General features: G+C 32.9%; 1 protein-coding gene across 1 annotated transcript; it reads right to left on the minus strand.

Moving 5' to 3' along the window:
* Nucleotides 1–8,363: 8,363 nt before the first annotated feature.
* On the minus strand, nt 8,364–11,338 carry LOC140919682 (uncharacterized). Its single transcript, XM_073366289.1, has 3 exons — nt 11,287–11,338; nt 8,905–9,080; nt 8,364–8,774 (listed from the first exon to the last, which is right to left on the minus strand). Exons 1-3 carry the CDS (start codon nt 11,336–11,338, stop codon nt 8,364–8,366), a joined length of 639 nt encoding a protein of 212 aa, XP_073222390.1.
* Nucleotides 11,339–20,561: the final 9,223 nt, after the last annotated feature.

Raw genomic sequence — 20,561 nt, forward strand, 5'->3', positions numbered from 1 at the left:
TATATATATATATATATAATCGGTGAAACTGTAAAAGTATAAACTAAACTTGCTAAGCATCTATTTATGAACCACCATGCAAATGGTGTGCCAGCTAATTAACTTATAATTTAACAATATATCTATATATTACCACTAAACTATTAGTAGACATTTAAATATATTCCAAAAACCACATAAAACTAACAAAGGAAAATTTATATTAAGATTAACGTAAGATTGATATTAATACTAAAGCTAAAACATTAAAAGTTAGCAAAAAAAATAAAAATAAAAATTTGATATATAGATTAATATAAATTAGTATAAGACAATATAATATATAATTTATACTATTTAAATTTAAAATAGGATTTATCACTATAGGTCACACATAAAAATACTAATAATTAAATCATAGGTCCTATGTGTTTAAATAAATAAATAAATTAGTGGGTGTCACAACCTCTTAAAATTAGTTTCGTCCTCGAAACTAGAATAATAAATGGATAAGTTGCATACACGTATTAACACCTAGCTTAAAAAATCAAGTAAACTATAAAAATTGAGTTGTATAAACGTTACATGTTAAACACATAAACTAGTTAAAGCAAATCAAGGAGCATAGAAAGAAAAACAGAAGAGACAAAATTGAGCATTGTCATTTATTAAAATAGAGCAAATTTAAAATTTTTTGTTCACTAGAACAGTGCAATGTCAATTAACTTGATTTAACTACAATTTCTTAATTTAATTCCAAAACTTACTAATACTTATAAGGTTTTCATACAAAAAGTCATTTATAATTAAATAAGTAAAATACAAATTATAACTCTTATTCTCAAATTGGTCATGTCCTTATAGATCCCCTCAACTCAACTCGAGTTACATATACGTGACAGTTGAGGTAAACGTGTGTTGTATAGTAGCTCCCAACATTTGGAGGGCTACCTCCAAGTCACTTAGGAATTCCCTCCCTCCCCCGCCCCCTCATACCTCCTAGGTCTAACAATCTTGCCTTAAGACTCAACAATAGACTGCCATGATCAGACTCATTCAGTTGTACTTCCCCAAAATCACTAGGCTTGTCAGGCCATACCTACACGGTGACAAAATAATTTCCACTTCAAAAACGACATCTATTTTCTCCCCTCGTTATCCTAGACTACTCCATAAGAGCATTATCTTTAGCACAAGTTGGAATCATCATTATTTCATCAAGTATGGGGACTTCAAAATTCTCATCACAAATTTATTAGATCACTATCATCAATGCATCCATATTTTATTATCACCTCACATAAACGCGTCTTATCAAACATATGCACCCAATTCATTTGACGTCCAATATCACAATAATATCAAATATCACAGATTCAACGAAATTAAATCAATCAAAACTTTATAAATGTTTTTATTCCACATTTTAATCTCAACATTTTGATATTTTCACATTATGAATCGTTGAAAAATATAGTTTTTCTATTCATCTCACAATATATTATACTCATGAATTTAAACGATCTCTTACTCCATACCTTATTTCGATGTTTTCACACGTTAATCTGAGTCCACCAGAGAAAGACCTCCATTCATTTGACTCCTCTTCCTCAATCCAATTCGACACTTTATGGTAAACATTAAAGACGAAATATGAGAACACACTCTAAAACGGTAAATTTCAAAATCGAGTCAAATAATCTTACCCCAAATTGGAAAATAATAAGTGGATAATATAGCCATTAATCACACAGTTGTTTTTGCATTGGTTTCATTCAAATAAGACTTACGGTAAAGATGAACGATGCAAAATAAGGAATTCGACGAACAGATAAATATGGTACTTTATTGAGAAATTGGGATGGTTAAAAATCTAAGAAAGTATGTTTAATTGACTAACTAATGAATCAAACAACATACTGAAATTTGTACAAAATCGGAGAAAGTTCTTCTCGACAGTTATCAATCATCATAATCAATTTTCTTCTCTTTTCGCTCAAGGTGCATGTGTGGCTGCACTACTATGTTATGTGTCTCATAGTCTCTCTTTCTCATATTTTTCCTTGGTATTCTTTTCAATTAATTTTTTTGTTTATTATTATTTAATTAGGTTTTACTCTAGCATATGAGCCTAACCCATAAAACACAATTTACTTCTTTCTTTTATTTTTTTAAATAAAATCAACAATAATCAAAACTAGTTTTTTTAACAATTTTTATTTACACAAGTTCATTAATAAAACATTACTAATATCTTATACAGTAAAGTAATTAATTTTTTAAAATATATTAATAACCAAAACTCTCATATTTAAAATAATCACTATAATTATTACGATAATATTTTTCAAATAATCGCATAAAAATGCTACCATCTTTAGAGAGAAATAAAAGATAAAATAAATAATTATAATATCAATAATTTACATTAATTACTAAATCTCAATCATTAAGTATAAAATCATAATACCATAGCAACTATATAAAAATAAAAGAAATCAATATCAATATTATTAATATATGAAGATGATATTTATTTTTACAAATAAGATATATTTAGAAATCAGTAAATATAATTAAGTACACATTTAACATTAGTCAAACGCATAATAAAATATCATATAATTAGTTACGAAATCACATGTAGACGTAAAATTGCCTAAAATCTCATTCTTTAAAATATTACACTAAAATACTATTATTTATATAAAATAATTAAATATAATATTTACTATTTATATTACTCATTTAATCCAATAAGTATAAAATTAGCACATCATAGAAAACACACACATAAAGAAAATTAATTATAAAACTGATGAACATATATTCTAAAATATTATTCACACCAAATTAATTATTTAAAATATTATTTTATTAATAAAATAGTTTATTATAAAATTTGGGGTGTTACAGAACTATTCCTCTAATGCTAAACATGTCTCAAGTTCCTCCAACTACTAAGGAAATAAAAAATAAAGGGGTGAGATATAAAATCATTGTGAGCTTTCAAAATAATGGGCAGGGTAGTTTTGAAAATATTTCTTACATAGGTACGTGCGAAAACATGAAATGATGATGCATCTCATGATGAAATTTTCAACTTTAATTTTGCATAAAAGCTTAACTGAAATATTTTTTCATTGAAATTCTAAAACTATGAATGACCTCAAATCTTTTCCTTGTTAAGGAAAAGTCGCCCAATATCTAGATGTGGGTCACCAAGATAATTGTGACTTGATTGGCTAAAGGTGGTCTGGCCAAACTCCAACCAGTATATTGACTGTTCTCATCTACCTATTGTTAGATGTCTGAAACACCCAGAATGTTCTACCATAAATAAGGTCATGCATGATCTGATTAATGAGAATATATTGAACTTGAGGTGTTTTGTTTGCAACGTCTTTATTATGTCATGTATGTAATGCATCCTTCATCTACAACAATTATAAACAACTTAGTATTGTGTTAAAATTCAAGTGGGAACTAAATCTAAAGTCCATGATCAGAAGCACATAGATCAAATGATACGTTGACTAGAGGATGGATGGACCAGATGCAACGTGGTTAGAGGATGCATAGACTATAGGATCCATGGACTAGGGGAAACATGGTCAAAGGATGCATGAACTAGAGGCAACATGGTCAGAGGGTACATAGACCAAATGAAAAATCAAATGCTTCTCGTGGAAGTATCGAAGGAAACATGTCTCGTAGAAGTATCAGAGGAAACGTGTCTCGTAAAAGAATCAGAGGAAACACGTTCAGAGGATTTCGAACAGTGATCAAAGTTGGAGGAAGATAAGCAGTGATCAAAGTCAGAGGAAGATAAACAATGATCAAAGTTAGAGGAAGAAAGAATTAGATAAAGAATAGATAACAAGTCAAAGGAAGAAAGTATAGAGGAAGAGAATCAAAGGAAAGACGAAGAAAACTACTAGAGGCAGAAATACTTAGAATTTTAACAACGATAGCCACCAGAGGAAAAATGAAGAAAATTACAAAAGGCATAAACACTTAAATTTTAATGATGATCAATCAGAGGCAGGAATAGGTACAAAATACATTGGCAATGATGGAAAATATCCAAGCACGTGTATTTGTTTGCAATGGCAGAATCTGCACCTTGCACTAAAATTCAAATCCCATAATTATAGGATTTCCTAAATCACTAACATATGATCAGGATATAACCAGCCACTAAGTCATTCCCACAGAAGTCACCCATACCAATGGGGAAAATTAAACCAACTATGTGTCCACAAAGATGCATATGATATGTCATGATAATGATGCTCAAAAACATGTCACCATCGACTTAGGAAACTAAAAAGATAAAATGTTCAAAACACAAATCACCAGCCATTTAGACAAAAATAAAGATAAAAAGTTCAAAGCACAAATCACAAGCCACTTAGGCAACCACAAGGATAAAATATTCAAGATTAAATTTAAATCACATATGACATCACATTTATATTCTCATGGATGCTCATAGTTAGGACTCAATAACTTCAACATCTCAAATATGGAATACATATGCACCTGAATAAATATCTCAAAATTATAATTTTCATTTTAATAACTCATAAATTTTAATTTGGCTACATGTCATTGATAAAAATTAAAACTTATATCACCAAGAACACATAAAAATTGATATTTTATTCCTTTCACTATAAATTTTTTTCCCATTACTACTCTTTTAGCATAAAAAGTAAACTATACATTAATACATTTCAATAATCACATTTCTCATACTTGTGAATATGTTGTATTTTTTATTGATTTTGTACATAATACAATATGGTATAAATAGCCTAGGGAGTACAAGTAAAAAAGAAAGCTAATTAAATCCTAATTAACTAAATTATTTACAATAAAAGAGAGAAATTATGAGGCTGTGAATGGTAAGAGAATATTCCTACAGTAAAACTAATAAAAGTTGTACAACTGTCTCTTAATGGACAAAATTGTAACCAACACTCCTCCTCAAGTATGGTCATAGATGTCAATCATGCCCAACTTGAATCTTAAATTTTTATAGGTGGCTCTAGGAAGTGCCTTGGTCAAGATATCAACAGTTTGGTGGCTTAAGGGTGTGTGTCGGACATAAATTAGCCTATTGTCTATCTTTTCCTTGATGAAGTGTCTATCAATTTCCACATGCTTTGTTTTGTCATGTTGCAAGGATTTTTATCAATGCTTATGGTAGCTTTGTTAGCGCACAACAGGCTTACTTCATGGTCAGTGTAAACGTGTAGTTCTGCAAGCATCTTTTGCAACCACGTCTCCTCGCAAATCCATGTGCCATGGACCTAAGTTCAACTTATGCACTACTTCTAGCAACCACATATTGTGTCTTGCTTCTCCAGATCACTAAGTTGCCCCATACAAAGGAGCAGTACCCACTGGTTGATTTCCTATCAGTCGTTGAGCTTGGTCAATCTGCATAAGTGAATATTTATATTTTCCTGCTTGTGTCCTTCTTGAAATGCAGCCCCTTCCCTGGTGTCTTATACATATACTGCAAGATGCGATTAATTGCTTTCATGTGAGCCTCTCTAGGGTTATTCATGTAGATAAGTTTACCAACTTGCTTTTGATATCTTTCTTTGTCAATGGGTGAACTCTCATTTTCCTCTCCAATTTTCACATTAGATTCCATAGGAGTGTTTGCATTCTAACATCCATGTTTATTGAAGTAAGTCAAGTATATATTTCCTTTGAGATAAATAGATGCCATGTTTGGACCGTGCCACTTCCATTCCTAGAATATACCATAACTGACCAAGATCTTTGACTTCAAATTCCTTAGCTAGAATCACTTTTAGTTCTTTAATTCCAATATAATCATCACCTGTAATAATAATGTCATCCACATAGACAATGAAGATGGTTACCTTGCCTTCCTTTGAATGCTTTAAGAACATTGTGTGGTTAGTTTGACATTGGAAGAAGCCATGTATCCTGACCACTCGTGTGAGCCTATCAAACCAAGCCCTAGGGAATTACTTTAGTCCATATAGTGATATTTTGTGTTTACATACCTTGCTTGAATTTTCTGATGTTTCAAGTCTAGGTCATATTCTCATGTAGACATTTTCTTCAAGGTCACCATTTATGAGAGCATTTTTTTTATATCTAATTGGTGAAGTGGCCAGTCTAAATTTACTGCCACGGATATGAGTACACTGACTGAATTCAACTTTGCTACAGGTGTAAATGTTTCTTCATAATCCACCTCATAGGACAGGGTGAATCCTTTTGCCACCAATTGAGCTTTGTACCTATTTACACTCCCATTTTCATTGTATTTTACCGAGAATATTCATTTGCATCCAACTGCCTTCTTCCCTTTTGGTAGGTGGGAGAGCTGCCATGTGCCATTCTTTTAAACTGCCCTAATTTCTTCCATTACAGCAGCCGTCCATTATGGAACGAGGACAACATCATGAAATTTTTGAGGAATTTCGATATTGTCCACAAAGCTAATGAAGTTCTTGTACCCATGCGATAATCTTCCACTAGAAACATGGTCTGCAATTGGGTGTTTGGTAGAAGACCTTACTCCCTTTCTCACAGCAATAGGTAAGTCTAAGTCTTGGTCATTAGTGACATTATCAGATAAATTAGAGGAAGAGTTAATGTAAAATTTGCTACCTTTATTAGTAGGTTCAGGATCTGAATTTTGGTAACAGACTTGGTTCTGCTTTGGAAGAGGGCATGCTTCGGCTTCCTCAAGAGTTTGTTGTTTTTTTACCAAATGGTGGTGCTCCATTTGTTGACTTGGTAACCTCAAGAGTGGTTGTTTGCTAGTCCAGTTCAAGTTCAACAATTATTGGGACATATTCTGTGTTTTTAGTAATTTGGACAAGTTTAGGTGGGGTGGTTAAGACAGGTTCATGTGGGATACATTCTAGTATAGTAATTTCTCAAGGTTGATGTTCATCAATTGTAACTTTCTCCCCCTGAATCCCAACTTTGGGATAAATAACCTTGTCTTCAAAAAAGGTAACATCCATAGTATGATAGATTCATCTTTTTAAGGGGCGCAACATTTGTATCCTTTTTTGGTATGAGAGTATCCCAAGAAGATATAATTGATGGGTTTCGGGTCCAACTTATTGAGCTAGGCTTTTGGTCATGTACAAAGGCAGTACATCCAAAAATCTTTGGTGCAAGATTTATGAGGAGTCTGGTCGAAGGATAAAGGGTCAAGAGGGTTTGGTTGGTGTATTTATGTTGAGCGTTTTGGAGGGCATTCTATTTATTAGGTAGGATGAAGAGAGGAATGCATCTCCCAGAAAATGGTTAGATACGTTCATGGACAGCATGAGGGCTTGAGTGTTTTCCAATTGGTGCCTATTTTTTCTCTATGTTGTCCCATTCTATTGCGGAGAGTATAGGATTGATGTTTGATATATAATGCCATTTTTTGGTAAGGCAACTAACAAGGGCGTGGTGGAAGTATTCCCTTCCATTATCAGTTCTTAGTACTTGAATGTTGGTTTGAAATTGGGTTCGAACCATTTTATGGAAGTTCTCAAATATACTCCTAACTTCTTATTTTTATTTCATGAGGAACACTAAAGTGACTCTTGTATGGTCGTTAATAAAGGTGACAAACTACCTTGATCGAGTAACATTGTTCACTCTTGAAGGTCCCCACACATCACTATGAATGGGACTTGGTGTGCTTGGCTAATTCGCACACTTGATATTTGAAAGAACCATAGTCTTTATTAAATAAGGATGGAAACATTTTTTTCAAATACATATAATTTGGGTATCTTAGGCGACAATGTCATAACATTACATCTTTATCATTCTTTGATGAACGCAGAAGGACAGCATTGTAGGATCTCTTATTTTGGTCTTCAATTCTAAGGAAGTAAAGGTCTGCACTCTTCTCAACATTTTCAATCATCTTACCCGAATTCATATCCTGTAATTCACAAAAATGTGGTAAGAACTTAGCAACACATCCTAGGTTTTAGGTTACCTTATAGATAGACAATACACTACAATCTAGTTTAGGGATATGTAAAATTGAATCAAGAGTAATATCTTTAGAGATAACCACTGAACCTTTACCAACCACCTTGGAGGTTGTACCATCTACTATCCAAAAGAAAAAAAATCCATCTTGACATGGAGTGTATTTACTAGTCATGTGATATGAGGCCCCAGAATCAACAATCCAAGAGTTTGTTTTTTTGGTGACTTACATGATGGGCAATAGAAAAATTACCTTTTTGGGCAAGAGTAGCAGTGGAAGAAGAGGTACAAGTGTTTTGCAGTGCCTGTTGCATCAGTTTTTGCAGCATCTCTATTTGGTCTTTGTTGAAAGGAATGACCTCTGCAATGTTTCTGAACTTACTTTAATTAATAGCATATTCGTGTGCGTCCATGAATCGTGATTTTAGATCTCTTGGTTTTCCATGAAGCACCCAATATGTTTCGTTCGTATGTCCAAGTCGCTTACAATGATCACACCGCCCTCTACCTTTCTTTGGTGGACCTCTTACATCAAGTGTAGAGCCTTCAATGGTTGAAGTTGCACTTTGACTTCCTAACATGATTTTCGTTCTGCTTTCTTCCCTTGTCACTTCTGCAAATGCTTCACGGATGCTAGGGAAGGGCTTAGTTCCAAGAATTCTCCCTCTCACTTCATCCAAATTTTTATTCAGTCCAAATAGGAACTGAAAGATTATGTCCTTCTCGATTAGTTTCTTGTAGATCTTGTCATCATCTGTGCAATTCCACTCTATGTCTAAATAGATGTCAAGTTGCTACCAATATTTTGTGAGTGTACTATATTACTCGGTGACCGAAGAATCTCCTTGTTGAAGATTGTGCAATAGACTTTTGATCTCAAATATGGCTGAGGTGTTGTCCATATTTGTAGGTCTCCTTGGTTGCCTTCCATATTTTTACAGCAGTTTCATAATACATGAAATTTTCACTAGACTCATTAGTCATGGAGTTGAGCAACCATGTCATAACTACATTGTTTTCAACTTTCCATTTGTCATAGCTTGGATCAGTCTTTTTTGACTGCTTAGCCTCGCCAGTGGTGTAGTATTCCTTTACTTTTCCTTTGAGGAATATGCAGACAGATTTGGACCATTGTGTGTAGTTTTGTCCATTGAGTTTAAAGCTAGTAATGATAATAGTTTCATGATGACTGGTGGTGTTTCCAGTCTTTGCTACCTTAGGGTCAGCATCTAGGATGCTTGCACTGCTCTATTTTTCTTCCATGAGAAAATCCTAATTCCTTTTTTTTTGGATCAGAACTGTAGCTCTGATACCATGTGAATTTGTTGTATTTCTTATTCATTTTGTACATACTAAAATATGGTATAAATAGCCTAGAGAGTACAAGTAAATCAAAAAGCTAATTAAATTCTAATTAACTCAATTATTTAAAAAAAAGGCTTAATTGCAGTTTTGGTCCCCCTATTTTAGTTGAATCGCGAAAGTAGTCCCCTCATTTTGATTCTCCTCAGTTTTGGTCCCCCAAAATGGGGGGACTACTTTCTTAATTCAGCTAAAATATGGGGATCAAAACTGCAATTAAGCCAAAAAAAAAAAAATTATGAGGCTTTTAATGGTAAGAGAATATTCCTACATTACAACTAATGAAAGTTGTACATCTGTCTCTTAATGGACAGAATCGTAACCAACAATATTGTCATAATTAAAAATATAAATTTTTAATAAATTTACTCAAGATACATATATTGTTCATAAAAATCAAAATTTTAAAATTAAAATACTCAAAAAAACCAAGTTATTAAACAAGAAATTAAAATACACCATAACAAACATATTACTAATGATATCGTAATAAAAATATAACTTTATAATTAAGTTCATCAAGACAAACATATTACTCGAAAAAATTAAAATATTATAGTTAAATTCCTTAAGACAAACAGAAAATCAATTTTTTTCTTTGAAGACGTCCAGATATTATATCAATATCTTACAAACTACTAATTTAATATCTAACCTAACTTCACATGGGAAAAAGTCCTTACCTTAGGTGTTTTCTTTCTTAACACTTCTAAATTCCAACAAGAAATAGCTCGCTAAACAAGGATGAATTCAACAACGCAAGATGTTGGGATTTAGATAATAGACTAGAAACAGTTTTGGGAGTGTATGCGTGATGAACGGGTGTGAGAGCAAGAGATCCTAAAGGAAATGTATGAACCGAGGAAGAAGTTGTGAGATTGTTAATAAAGGGAATTTCAATAGATATTTACGTTGCAATATTATTATTAAATTCTTTGTCTAAAATGAAAGTGCACTTAATTCAAAAATTATGCTACGAATCCGTTACTATTTCTCTTTATTTTTAAATTTATTTAGCTGTTAGAATGCCAATGAAAATTACGTTTATTTATGTATATGAATGAATTAGGATTACTTAATAGAGTTCATCATACATTATATATATATATATACACAAAATTGGTGCACCGAAACCGTAAGATATTAATATGTGCATGTATGAACTAAACTTGCTAAGCATCTATGTATGAACTACTATGCAAATGATCTGCCACCTAATTAACTTATAATTTAACAATATATTTATATTTTATTACTAAACTATTAGTAGTCATTTAAATATATTCCAAAAACTACATAAAACTAACAAAGGAAAATTTATATTCAGATTAACGTAAGATTGATATTAATCATAAGTTTTACACATAAAAAGTTAGCCAAAAACAAAAATAAAGATTTGCATATATAGATTAATTTAAATTAGTATAAAACAATATAATATTTAATTGATACCATTTAAATTTATAAGAGGATTTATCACTACAGGTCACATGCCTAATTGTTTAAAATAAATAAATAAAAGAGGATTTATCATAAGTCTTAATTGTTTAAAATAAATAAATTAGAGGGTGTCACACAAGAGAACCTTTATAAAACTAATCCTTTTAACTTAGCAGAATAAAAGGTCAGATGCTTTGTGTCTATGAGCAATGAGCAACTGATTTGGTACAAGAGATTAAAGGTTAATCTCAAAATTAAACAAATTATAACTTGTTAGAGACTTTCCAAATCTCAAGTTCAAATTACTAAGAATTCTTTTGCATTAAAGAATATTGTTTCAACTAGCAAACCTTTCGAGCTTTTGCACTTTGACCTTTTTGGTCTAGTTAAAATTATCTCGTTGAATGGTAGAAAATATGAATTAGTAATTGTTGATGATAACTCTAGATGGACATGGGTTAAGTTCCTCAAACACAAGGATGAGTCTCATAAGGTGTTCACTACCTTTTGCAAACAAGTACAAAATGAGAAGCAATTCTCTATAGTAACTATCCATAGTAATCATGTTGGAGAGTTTCAAAAAAAACTCTTTGAGCAATTCTGTGAAGAGAGTTGTATATTACATGATTTCTCATCCCGTAAAACACCTCAGTAGAATGTTGTTATCGAAAGAAAGAATTGCACTCTTCAAGAAATGACTCACACTATGATGTATGAAACAAATGTTTCTAAGCATTTTTGGACAAAATAAGATTGTTATGAATTATGGAAATGTATAAATTCCAACATTTCTTACTTTGATCAATTTGGTTTTGTATGCTATGTTTTAAATACTAAAGATAACCTTGGCAAGTTTAACCCTCGTTCACAAAAGTGTACTTTCCTTGGATACTCTGAAAGATCTAAAGCTTATAAAGTGTTCAACAAGGAGACTCTGAATGTAGAGGAATCAATTCATGTCAAGTTCAATGACAAACAACTTAACCTTCAAAAGTCAAAGCAAGTTGAGGATATTGAAGGTTTCCTGGAACCAGAGGAAAGAGGTAAATCAAAAGATATAGACAGGCCAGAAGAATTTGAAAAATAAGAGGATACAAGAAAATCAGAGGAACCTAACAAAGCATTAGACGATGAATCTGACAAAGTCAAAAGCCATCAAATTAGTTCATAAGTCAAAACTGGACGGAAGTACAAATCATCCCATCCTAACACTCTAATTATTGGAAATGCCAATGATCCTCTAAAGACCATATCTTAACTAAAGGACACCCCACTATTTGGTTTGATCTCCTTGATTGAACTTGTCTCTGTTGATGAAGTTTTGGCCAATGATGGCTAGATCCTAGCAATGCAAGAGGAACTCAATGAGTTCAGAAGAAACTATGTTTGGGATCTTGTGGCCAGAGTAGAGGCAAAAAGACTGTCACGTCTGATTTGTCCGTGAAAAAGGAGTCGCCACCAATTTTATTTTTGAAAAGGGAAAATTAGATAAAACCTAAAATAAATATCTTCAACCAAAAAAAGGTTTTGTAAAACCAACCTTTTTAACTTAGCAAAAAAAACGGTTTTGTAAAACCAACTGATTTGGCGCAAGAGATTAGGTCATGCCAATTTTAGGTTAAGCTCAAAATTAAACAAATTTCATCTTGTTAGAGGATTGCCAAATGTCAAATTCAAATCAAAAGTTCTTTGTGAGGCATGTCAAGCAAGGAAATAAATTAAAAGTTCTTTTGCTTCAGATGCATACTTGAATAGTGACTTCAAACTTCATAGGCATGCTACATTTATTGTTCAGTAGAGGCATCCTACATTTATTGTTCATCAGAGGCATGCTAAAGTTATTGATCGTTAGAGGCACATAAAATCCATAGAGACACTGAATCTTCATATGCATATTGGATACTTAGAGGAAGACGCACAGGCTCATCAAAGGTATGCTATCCAGAGGGAATGCTTCAATCTTTAGAGGCTAACGGTGATTTCCTAGAAACACACTGAGTTGCTAGAAGCACTTTGGACTACAACAAAACGCGTTGAACTACCAAAAGCAAGCTATCAAAGGCAAATGTGTGTACTATTCTAGAGCTTGCATTTATCCGATTAAAAGGATTTCATTGACTGATTTGATTTTCTCTCCTCTGAACTTTTTACTTCATCTGGTCGTTTCCTTTGATTTTCCTATTCTAATTTGCTGCAAACTTAGTGAAGCCATTAGTGAAATCAATTTTTCTCAAAAAAATAATTTTTTTAACATAAAAACCACATAGAGGAATTGTTCTTGTGACCAACTTGGTTCCAACAATCTCCTCCTTTTTTATGATGAAAAAATAGTACTTTTGATAACAATTAATTTAAACCAAACAAAAGTAAAATAGAAAACAGGCATGCAGTCATAACATACATACAAATCAATAAACCTGTAAATAAATAAACTTACAAACACACAATCATGCAAATAAACGAATAGACATGGCTCCCCCTAACTTTAAGCAATTATACTTAAACCCTTTCTCCCCACATGCATATTCTATCTTCCACTAATATGTAAACATTAGACAATTTAAATTGTTCTCAAATCTTTTTCTCCTCCTTTTGTCATCAAACAAAAAGAATATAAACTTGAATGGCAATTGACTAATGAGTCAAAACCATTCAGAAGATCAAAGTTAAGCTTGGAAGCACACGACTGTTTAAGTTTCAACTCTTATAAGCCTATAACAATCAGAGCATCAAACAGATATAGATCAGAACATTAATCAGATATCAATACTTGCTTCAAAATCTTCTTAATAATTTCAAATCTTTCTTCAACTAGTGGTTTAGTAAATATGTCAGCCCATTGATGTTTAGTGTTTACAAACTAGATATTTAACACATCTTTTTTAACATAGTCCCTAATAAAGTGATGTTTTATTTCTGTGTTTATCCCTATAATGTAGAATTGGATTTTTAATAAGAAAAATAGCATATGTATTGTCACATAATATGGGAATGTTACTCTCGATAAATTTGTAGTAGTCTAATTGATGTTTCATGCATAGAAGTTGAGAGTTTCATATTGATGCAGAAATGTAATTAGTTTCTGATATTGGCATTGCAATTGTGCTTTGTTTTTTGCTTGACCAGGAGATTAAATTTTCACTTGAGAAAATGCAGTTTCCACTGGTGCTTATAGTTTCATGTTTTTCTCCAGCAAACCAAGGTTGACAACTTATAGAACAAACCAAGGTTAGAAGTACCTTTTAGGTATCTACGGATCCTTTTAACTACAATTAAGTGGGATTCCCTTGGATCAGCCTGAAACCTGACACACACGAAAAAGAGTATCATATCTGGAAGCTGTAAGAGATAGAAGTGACCCTATCATTCATATGTATGTTTTTTGGTCAACTTTCTTTCCTGATTCATCTTTATCAAGTGAGCAGGTGGGATGCATTGGTGAAGCCGTAGGTTTGTAGTAATTCAACTTAAACTTCTTGAGAATCTCTTTTTTATACTTGGTCTGATGAATGTATATCCCATTTTGACTTTATTGAATTTGAATTCCTAAGAACAACTACAATTCTCCCATCATACTCATTTGAAATTCTTGTTGCATTATCTTAGCAAAATCTTGACAAAGAGTGTTATTAGTAGATCAAAGTATAATATGATCAACATAAATTTGTATAACGAGAATATCATTTTCGATTGACTTCCTAAACAAAGTGGTGTCAACTTGACCTCTATCAAAGTCGTCTTCAAGTAAGAAGTTACTTAACTTATCATGTCAATCTATAGGTGTTTGTTTTAGACCATATAATGATTTCTTAAGCTTAAAGACGTGATTAGGAAACTCTAGGTTTTCAAATCATGGGGGTTGTTTTACATAAACTTCGTCATTAATGCAACCAATATGGCTTTATTTCTCACAACTTCACTTTTTTATTTAATTTTTTCCAAAATACCCACTTGGTTCCAATTGATCTTCTGGCCTTGGGTCTGGGAACAAGATCCCAAACATCGTGTCTTTTGAACTTATTGAGTTCCTCTTGCATTGCTAGGATTTAGCCATCATCTACCAAAGCTTATTCAATATAGGCAAGTTCAATCAATGAGATTAGACCAAATAATGAGGTGTCCTTTATTGAGGATCAGATCTTCAGAGGATCATTGATATCTCCAATAATCAGAGTTTCTGGATGAGATGATATGTACTTCCATCCTGAAAGTGCACAAATACAAGAAATTGGGTTGAATTGTGCTCGTCAAATTTTAAAATAATTTTCGTAATTTTAATTTTGTTTTTGGTTTGGTGACTTAAATGTTTGGACTAATAAGAGGTTGTAGTAAACAGACAAAGTGAAGTTAAAAATAACACACCAAATTTTATCCTGGTTCACCACCCACTTTGTAGCTACATCTAGTCCCCTCACATAGAAGGATTTATCCACTAATTCAAAACATGAATTACAACAGCATTTGACCCTACAAATCAGTCTTCTCAAAACAACCTAAACCTACAAACTTTTTGAGGCAAACAACATCTTGACCCTACAAGTCAAGTCTTCTCTATACAACCTAAGATCCACAGGTTGTTAGAGACAAACTAAAGCCACTACAAGGCTGGGTTATAAGAGATTGTAACTGGTTTGGTTTTGCTTCTACTAAGTAGATTTTATACAATGAGTTTTCACACTACAACACTTAGAATATTTTACTTTGAACGAGTGCTTTTCTAGAACTTAAAATTTTTTGTTACCATTTTTTCCATTAAGGGACAGTTGTACAAGTTTCATTAGTTGTACCGTAGGAATATTCTTTTACCATTAATAGCCTCATAATTTTTCTCTTTTATTGTAAATAATTGAGTTAATTAGGATTTAATTAGCTTTGTGTTTTACTTGTACTCCCTAGGCTATTTATACCATATTATATTTTGTACAAAATCAATAAGAAATACAACATATTCACATGGTGTCAAAGCTACAGTTCTGATTCGGGAAAAAAAAATTAGGATTTTCTCATGGAAGAAAAATAGAGCAGTCCAAGCATTCTAGACGCAGACGCTAAGGCAGTAGCGACTTGAAACACCACCAATCATCATGAAACAATTGTCATTACTAGCTACAAACTCAACGGATAGAACTACACACAGTTGTCCAAGTCTGTCTACATCTTCCTCCAAGGAAAAGGAAAGGAAGACTACCTCACTAGCGAGGCTAAACAACAAAAACAAACTGATCCAAGCCATGAAAAATGGAAACTTGAAAACAATCTTATTATGACATGGTTGCTCAACTCCATAACAAATGAGTCTGGTGAAAATTTCATTTATTATGACATTGTTAAAGAAATATGGAAGGCAGCCAAGGGGGCCTACTCAAATGTGGACAACACCTCAGCCATACTTGAGATCAAAAGTTTTTTACACAATCTTCGACAAGGAGATTCTTCGATCATCGAGTACTATCATACACTTACAAAATACTGGAAGCAACTTGACATCTATTAAGACATAGAGTGGAAGTGCATAGATGATGACAAAATCTACAAGAAACTAGTCGAGAAGGGAAGAATCTTTCTATTTCTATTGGGAGAGAATAAAATTTTGGATGAAGTGAGAGGGAGAATTCTTGGTACTTAGCCACTCCCTAGAATTCATGAAGCATTTGTAGAAGTGACAAGGGAAGAAAGCAGAAGGAAAATCATGTTGGGAAGTCAAAGTGCAAGTTCAACCATTGAAGGCTCTACACTTGCATTAAGACGTCCACCCAAGAAACGTAGAGGATGGTGCGATCACTGCAAGCGACTTGGACATATGAAGCAAACATGTTGGGTGCTTCATGGAAAACCCACAAATATAAACCACAATTCAAGGACGCACACGGATATGTTGTTTCTATTGATGAAAGTAAGTCTATAAACATTACAGAGGCTAGTCCTTTCAACAAGAGCAAATAGAGATTCTACAGAAATTGATGCAACGCGCACTGCAGAATACAAGTCAATCTTCTTCCATTACTACTCCTTCCCAAAAAGGTAATTTTTATGTTGCCTTTCATGTAAGTCACCAGAAAACAAACTCTTGGATTGTTGATAATGGTGCCTTAGATCAGATGACTGGGGACATCAATGTATTTAGTAAATACACTCCATTTCAAGATGAATTTTTTGTCCGGATAGCATATGGTACCACCTCAAAGGTGGTTGGTAAAGGTTCAATGGTTATCTATAAAGATATTATTCTTGATTCAGTTTTACATGTTCCTAAACTAGATTGTAGTTTATTGTCTATCTATAAATTAACCAAAAACTTAGGATGTGTTGCTAAGTTCTTACCACATTTTTGTGAATTACAGGATATGAATTCGGGAAGATGATTGGCAATGCTGAAGAGAGTGCATGCCTTTACTTCATTAGAATTGATGACCAAAATAAGAGATCCTACAAGTCTGCCCTTATGCGTTCATCAAAGAATGATAATGATGTAATGTTATGAAATTATCACCCAGGACGCCCAAATTTTATTTATTTGAAAAAAATGTTTCCATCCTTATTTAATAAAGACTCTGGTTCTTTCAAATGTGAAGTGTGCGAATTCGCAAACACACCAAATCCCGTTATTTCATACAACCTTATAAATCGTCTAAACCCTTCACACTCATTCATAGTGATGTGTGCGGACCTTCAAGAGTGAGCAATATTACTGGATCAAGGTAGTTTGTCACCTTTATTGACGACCATACAAGTCACTTAGGTGTTCCTCATGAAAGAAAAATCTGAAGTTAGGAGTATATTTGAGAACTTCCATAAAATGGTCCAAACCCAATTTCAAAGCAACATTCAAGTACTAAGAACTGATAATGGAAAGGAGTACTTCCTCCACAACCTTGGTAGTTACGTTACCAAAAATGGCATTAAACACCAAACATCCTACCCATACTCTCCACAATAGAACGTGATAGTAGAGAGAAAAAAATAGGCACCTATTTGAAGTCACTCGAGCCCTCAAGTTGTCCATGAACGTACCTAACCATTTTTTGAGAGATACGGTCCTCTCTTCGTCCTACCTAATAAATAGATTGCCCTCTAAAACACGCAACATAAATACACCACACCAAACCCTCTTGTCCCTTTATCCTTCGACCAAACTCCTCTCAAATCTTCCACCAAAGATTTTTGGATGTACTGCCTTTGTACATGACCAAAAGCCTAACCTCAATAAGTTGAGCCCAAAGCCATCAATTGTATCTTCTTGGGATACTCTCATACCAAGAAAGGATACAAATGTTGCGGCCCCCTAAAAAGATGAGTCTATCATACTATGGTTGTTACCTTTTTTGAAAACAAGGCTATTTATCCCAAAGTTGGGATTCAGGGGGAGAAAGTTACAATTGATGAACACCAACCTTGGGAAATTACTATACCAGAATCTATCCCACATGAACCTGTCATAACCACCCAACCTGAATCTGTCCAAATCACTAAAAACATAGAATCTATCCCTATAATTGTTGAACTTGAACTGGACTAGCAAACAACCACTCTTTAGGTTACCAAGCCAACAAATGGAGCACCAACAATTGGTCACAAAGAAACAAACTCTTGAGGAAGCATAAGCATGCACTCTTCCAAAGCAGAACCAAGACTATGCCCAAAATTCAGATCCTGAACCTACTCACAAAAATAGCAAATTGTGTATTAATTGAGCCAACAACTCAATTGGTAGTGGGATTGTGTGGAGGCGGTGCTTATCTCCTAGGTATCGTGCTCGAATCCCATGAAAGGCAAAAACTCGCTATTTCCACTAGGTGGATAAGGGGTGAGAAGGTCGTGAGGTAGTACTTTCAATAATGGTAATGGTTGGGGTGTTACAGAAGACATGTTCAAGTAGACTATCAAAGAAATAAGAAAGATTATAATTAAATGACTAAGTAATCCAAATATGTGGGTGGTAAGTTACTGAAATAAAACTTGCAATGTCTAAAAGAGGTAACAAAGATGCAAAAAAACTTTGATGTTTCATTAAGAACAACTCTAGATTTTTATTTTATTTTATTTTTTGTAATTTTTTTCAAAAGTGCTTTTGTGCATAATCACTTTTTTGCAGCACTTGTATTTTCATATTTTTCTCTATTTATTTAAATTCATTTCATTTTTCTAATCCATTTAGGCTTTTCAACTTCCATAATAGGACATGCATGGAAGAAATAACATCAAAACAAATTTGCAAGTGAAATTTTGGCTCAAAGAAATGCAAGTGAAGAAGATGATGAAACTAAACCCAAACCTTTTTTTTAAAAAAAAAAAACAGCAACTAAGGATTCAATATTTCACCAAAATAACAGCAAGTAATCATAAAAAAAAAAAAAATCATCCCACACATATTATAACACTTATCAACTAACAACTCAAGATTGCACAAAAACAAATATCAAATTTCAATAAATTAACCTAAAATTTCAAATTTTTTAAGAACATAAAAAACTTAAGAACCGAAATTAACAACAAATATTACCACCTGCTGACAAGCTCTGATACCAAATGATGTGAATTTGGATTGATTTCACAAGAGATGAATGATCTACCAAGTAACAAATGGAAAGGGAAAATGAAAAAAGATGGATTAGGTTGAGAAGATGAAGAAATAAGGAGCCACAATCTAGAAAATTGATAAGTCAATGAGGAATTGTCATAATGGTAAGAATCCATTGATAAGATTCAAGCAAGTTCTAATTCAAGAACTCAAAGAGTAGATGAAGGTGCAAACACGAGAATGGGGGGTTGAACTGTGTTTGTCTAAGTTGGATTCTTTTTCATTATTTGATTAACATTGGTCTAGGTTTGACGACTTAGAGCTGAAGTAGTAACAAAACTAAGGAATGCAGGAGTAAAGTGACATAAGTAATTTATTCCGATTCACAACTAACTTGGTTACATTTAGTTCCCTCACTCATAATGATTTAATTCACTAATCAACAACTTGAATTACAAAGCATATGACCCTTCAAGTAAGTTTTCTCAAAACAGCATGACAACCCCATACTTTTTGAGGAACATAAACACCTTGGCACTATAAGTCAAGTCTTCTCTGCACAACCTAACAACCCTAGGTTGTTGAAGGCACACAACACCATGACCCTACTAGTCGAGTCTTTTTCACACAATCTGACAACCCTAGATTATTGAAAGCACACTAATACTATGCCCCTACAAGCCAAGTCTTCTCAACATAACCCAATATCCAAAGATTGCTTGAGGGACACTAAAGCCACTATTGGGTTGGGTTTCAATGAGTTTGGAACTTGATTGGTTTGCTTCAAACAAGCATATTTGATTTAATGATTTTTCCACACTACAACACTTAGAATATTTTTCTTTGAATGATTGCTTTGCTAGAACTTAAAACCTTCAACTCTGAACAATTCTTCTTGAATGATAAGATGTGTATTTTCTTCATATTGCATTTGAAAATTATTTAGTTGAATCTTCTTTCATACGCTTGATTTAATTTGGGAAAGAACAATTATTGTGTTGTCTTCTTGAACCTTCAGAATTTTTTATACGGCTAAATGAAATTTATCTTTTTTCAGAATCATTGACTTTCTATTAGAATTGTTGATTTATCTTTTTATCATAATTTTTGATTGTTAAAGTCAGATGTTGTATTCTTTGTTTTCTTGATAGTTAGAGGCAGACTGCGTGACTTAAAATTAGTGGCTTGGACAAATCGCATTTGTTTCTTTGTTAGAGTCAGAACAACTTCAGAGTTAACAGAACATGAGATTCAGAAGCAT

The sequence above is a fragment of the Cicer arietinum genome, chromosome 3 (assembly GCF_000331145.2).
Source record: "Cicer arietinum cultivar CDC Frontier isolate Library 1 chromosome 3, Cicar.CDCFrontier_v2.0, whole genome shotgun sequence".
Taxonomy (NCBI): domain Eukaryota; kingdom Viridiplantae; phylum Streptophyta; class Magnoliopsida; order Fabales; family Fabaceae; genus Cicer; species Cicer arietinum.

Bases quoted from the DNA above. Each gene is read 5' to 3' on its own strand.
- LOC140919682 (XM_073366289.1), bottom strand. From the start codon at position 11,338: ATGGATAGTTACTATAGAGAATTGCTTCTCATTTTGTACTTGTTTGCA. The intron at 9,081-11,286 runs GTAGTGAACACC...TATTCCTCAAAG, and splicing joins TTTGTACTTGTTTGCAAAAG to GAAAAGTAAAGGAATACTAC. The intron at 8,775-8,904 runs GCAACCAAGGAG...AAATATTGGTAG, and splicing joins CTGCTGTAAAAATATGGAAG to CAACTTGACATCTATTTAGA.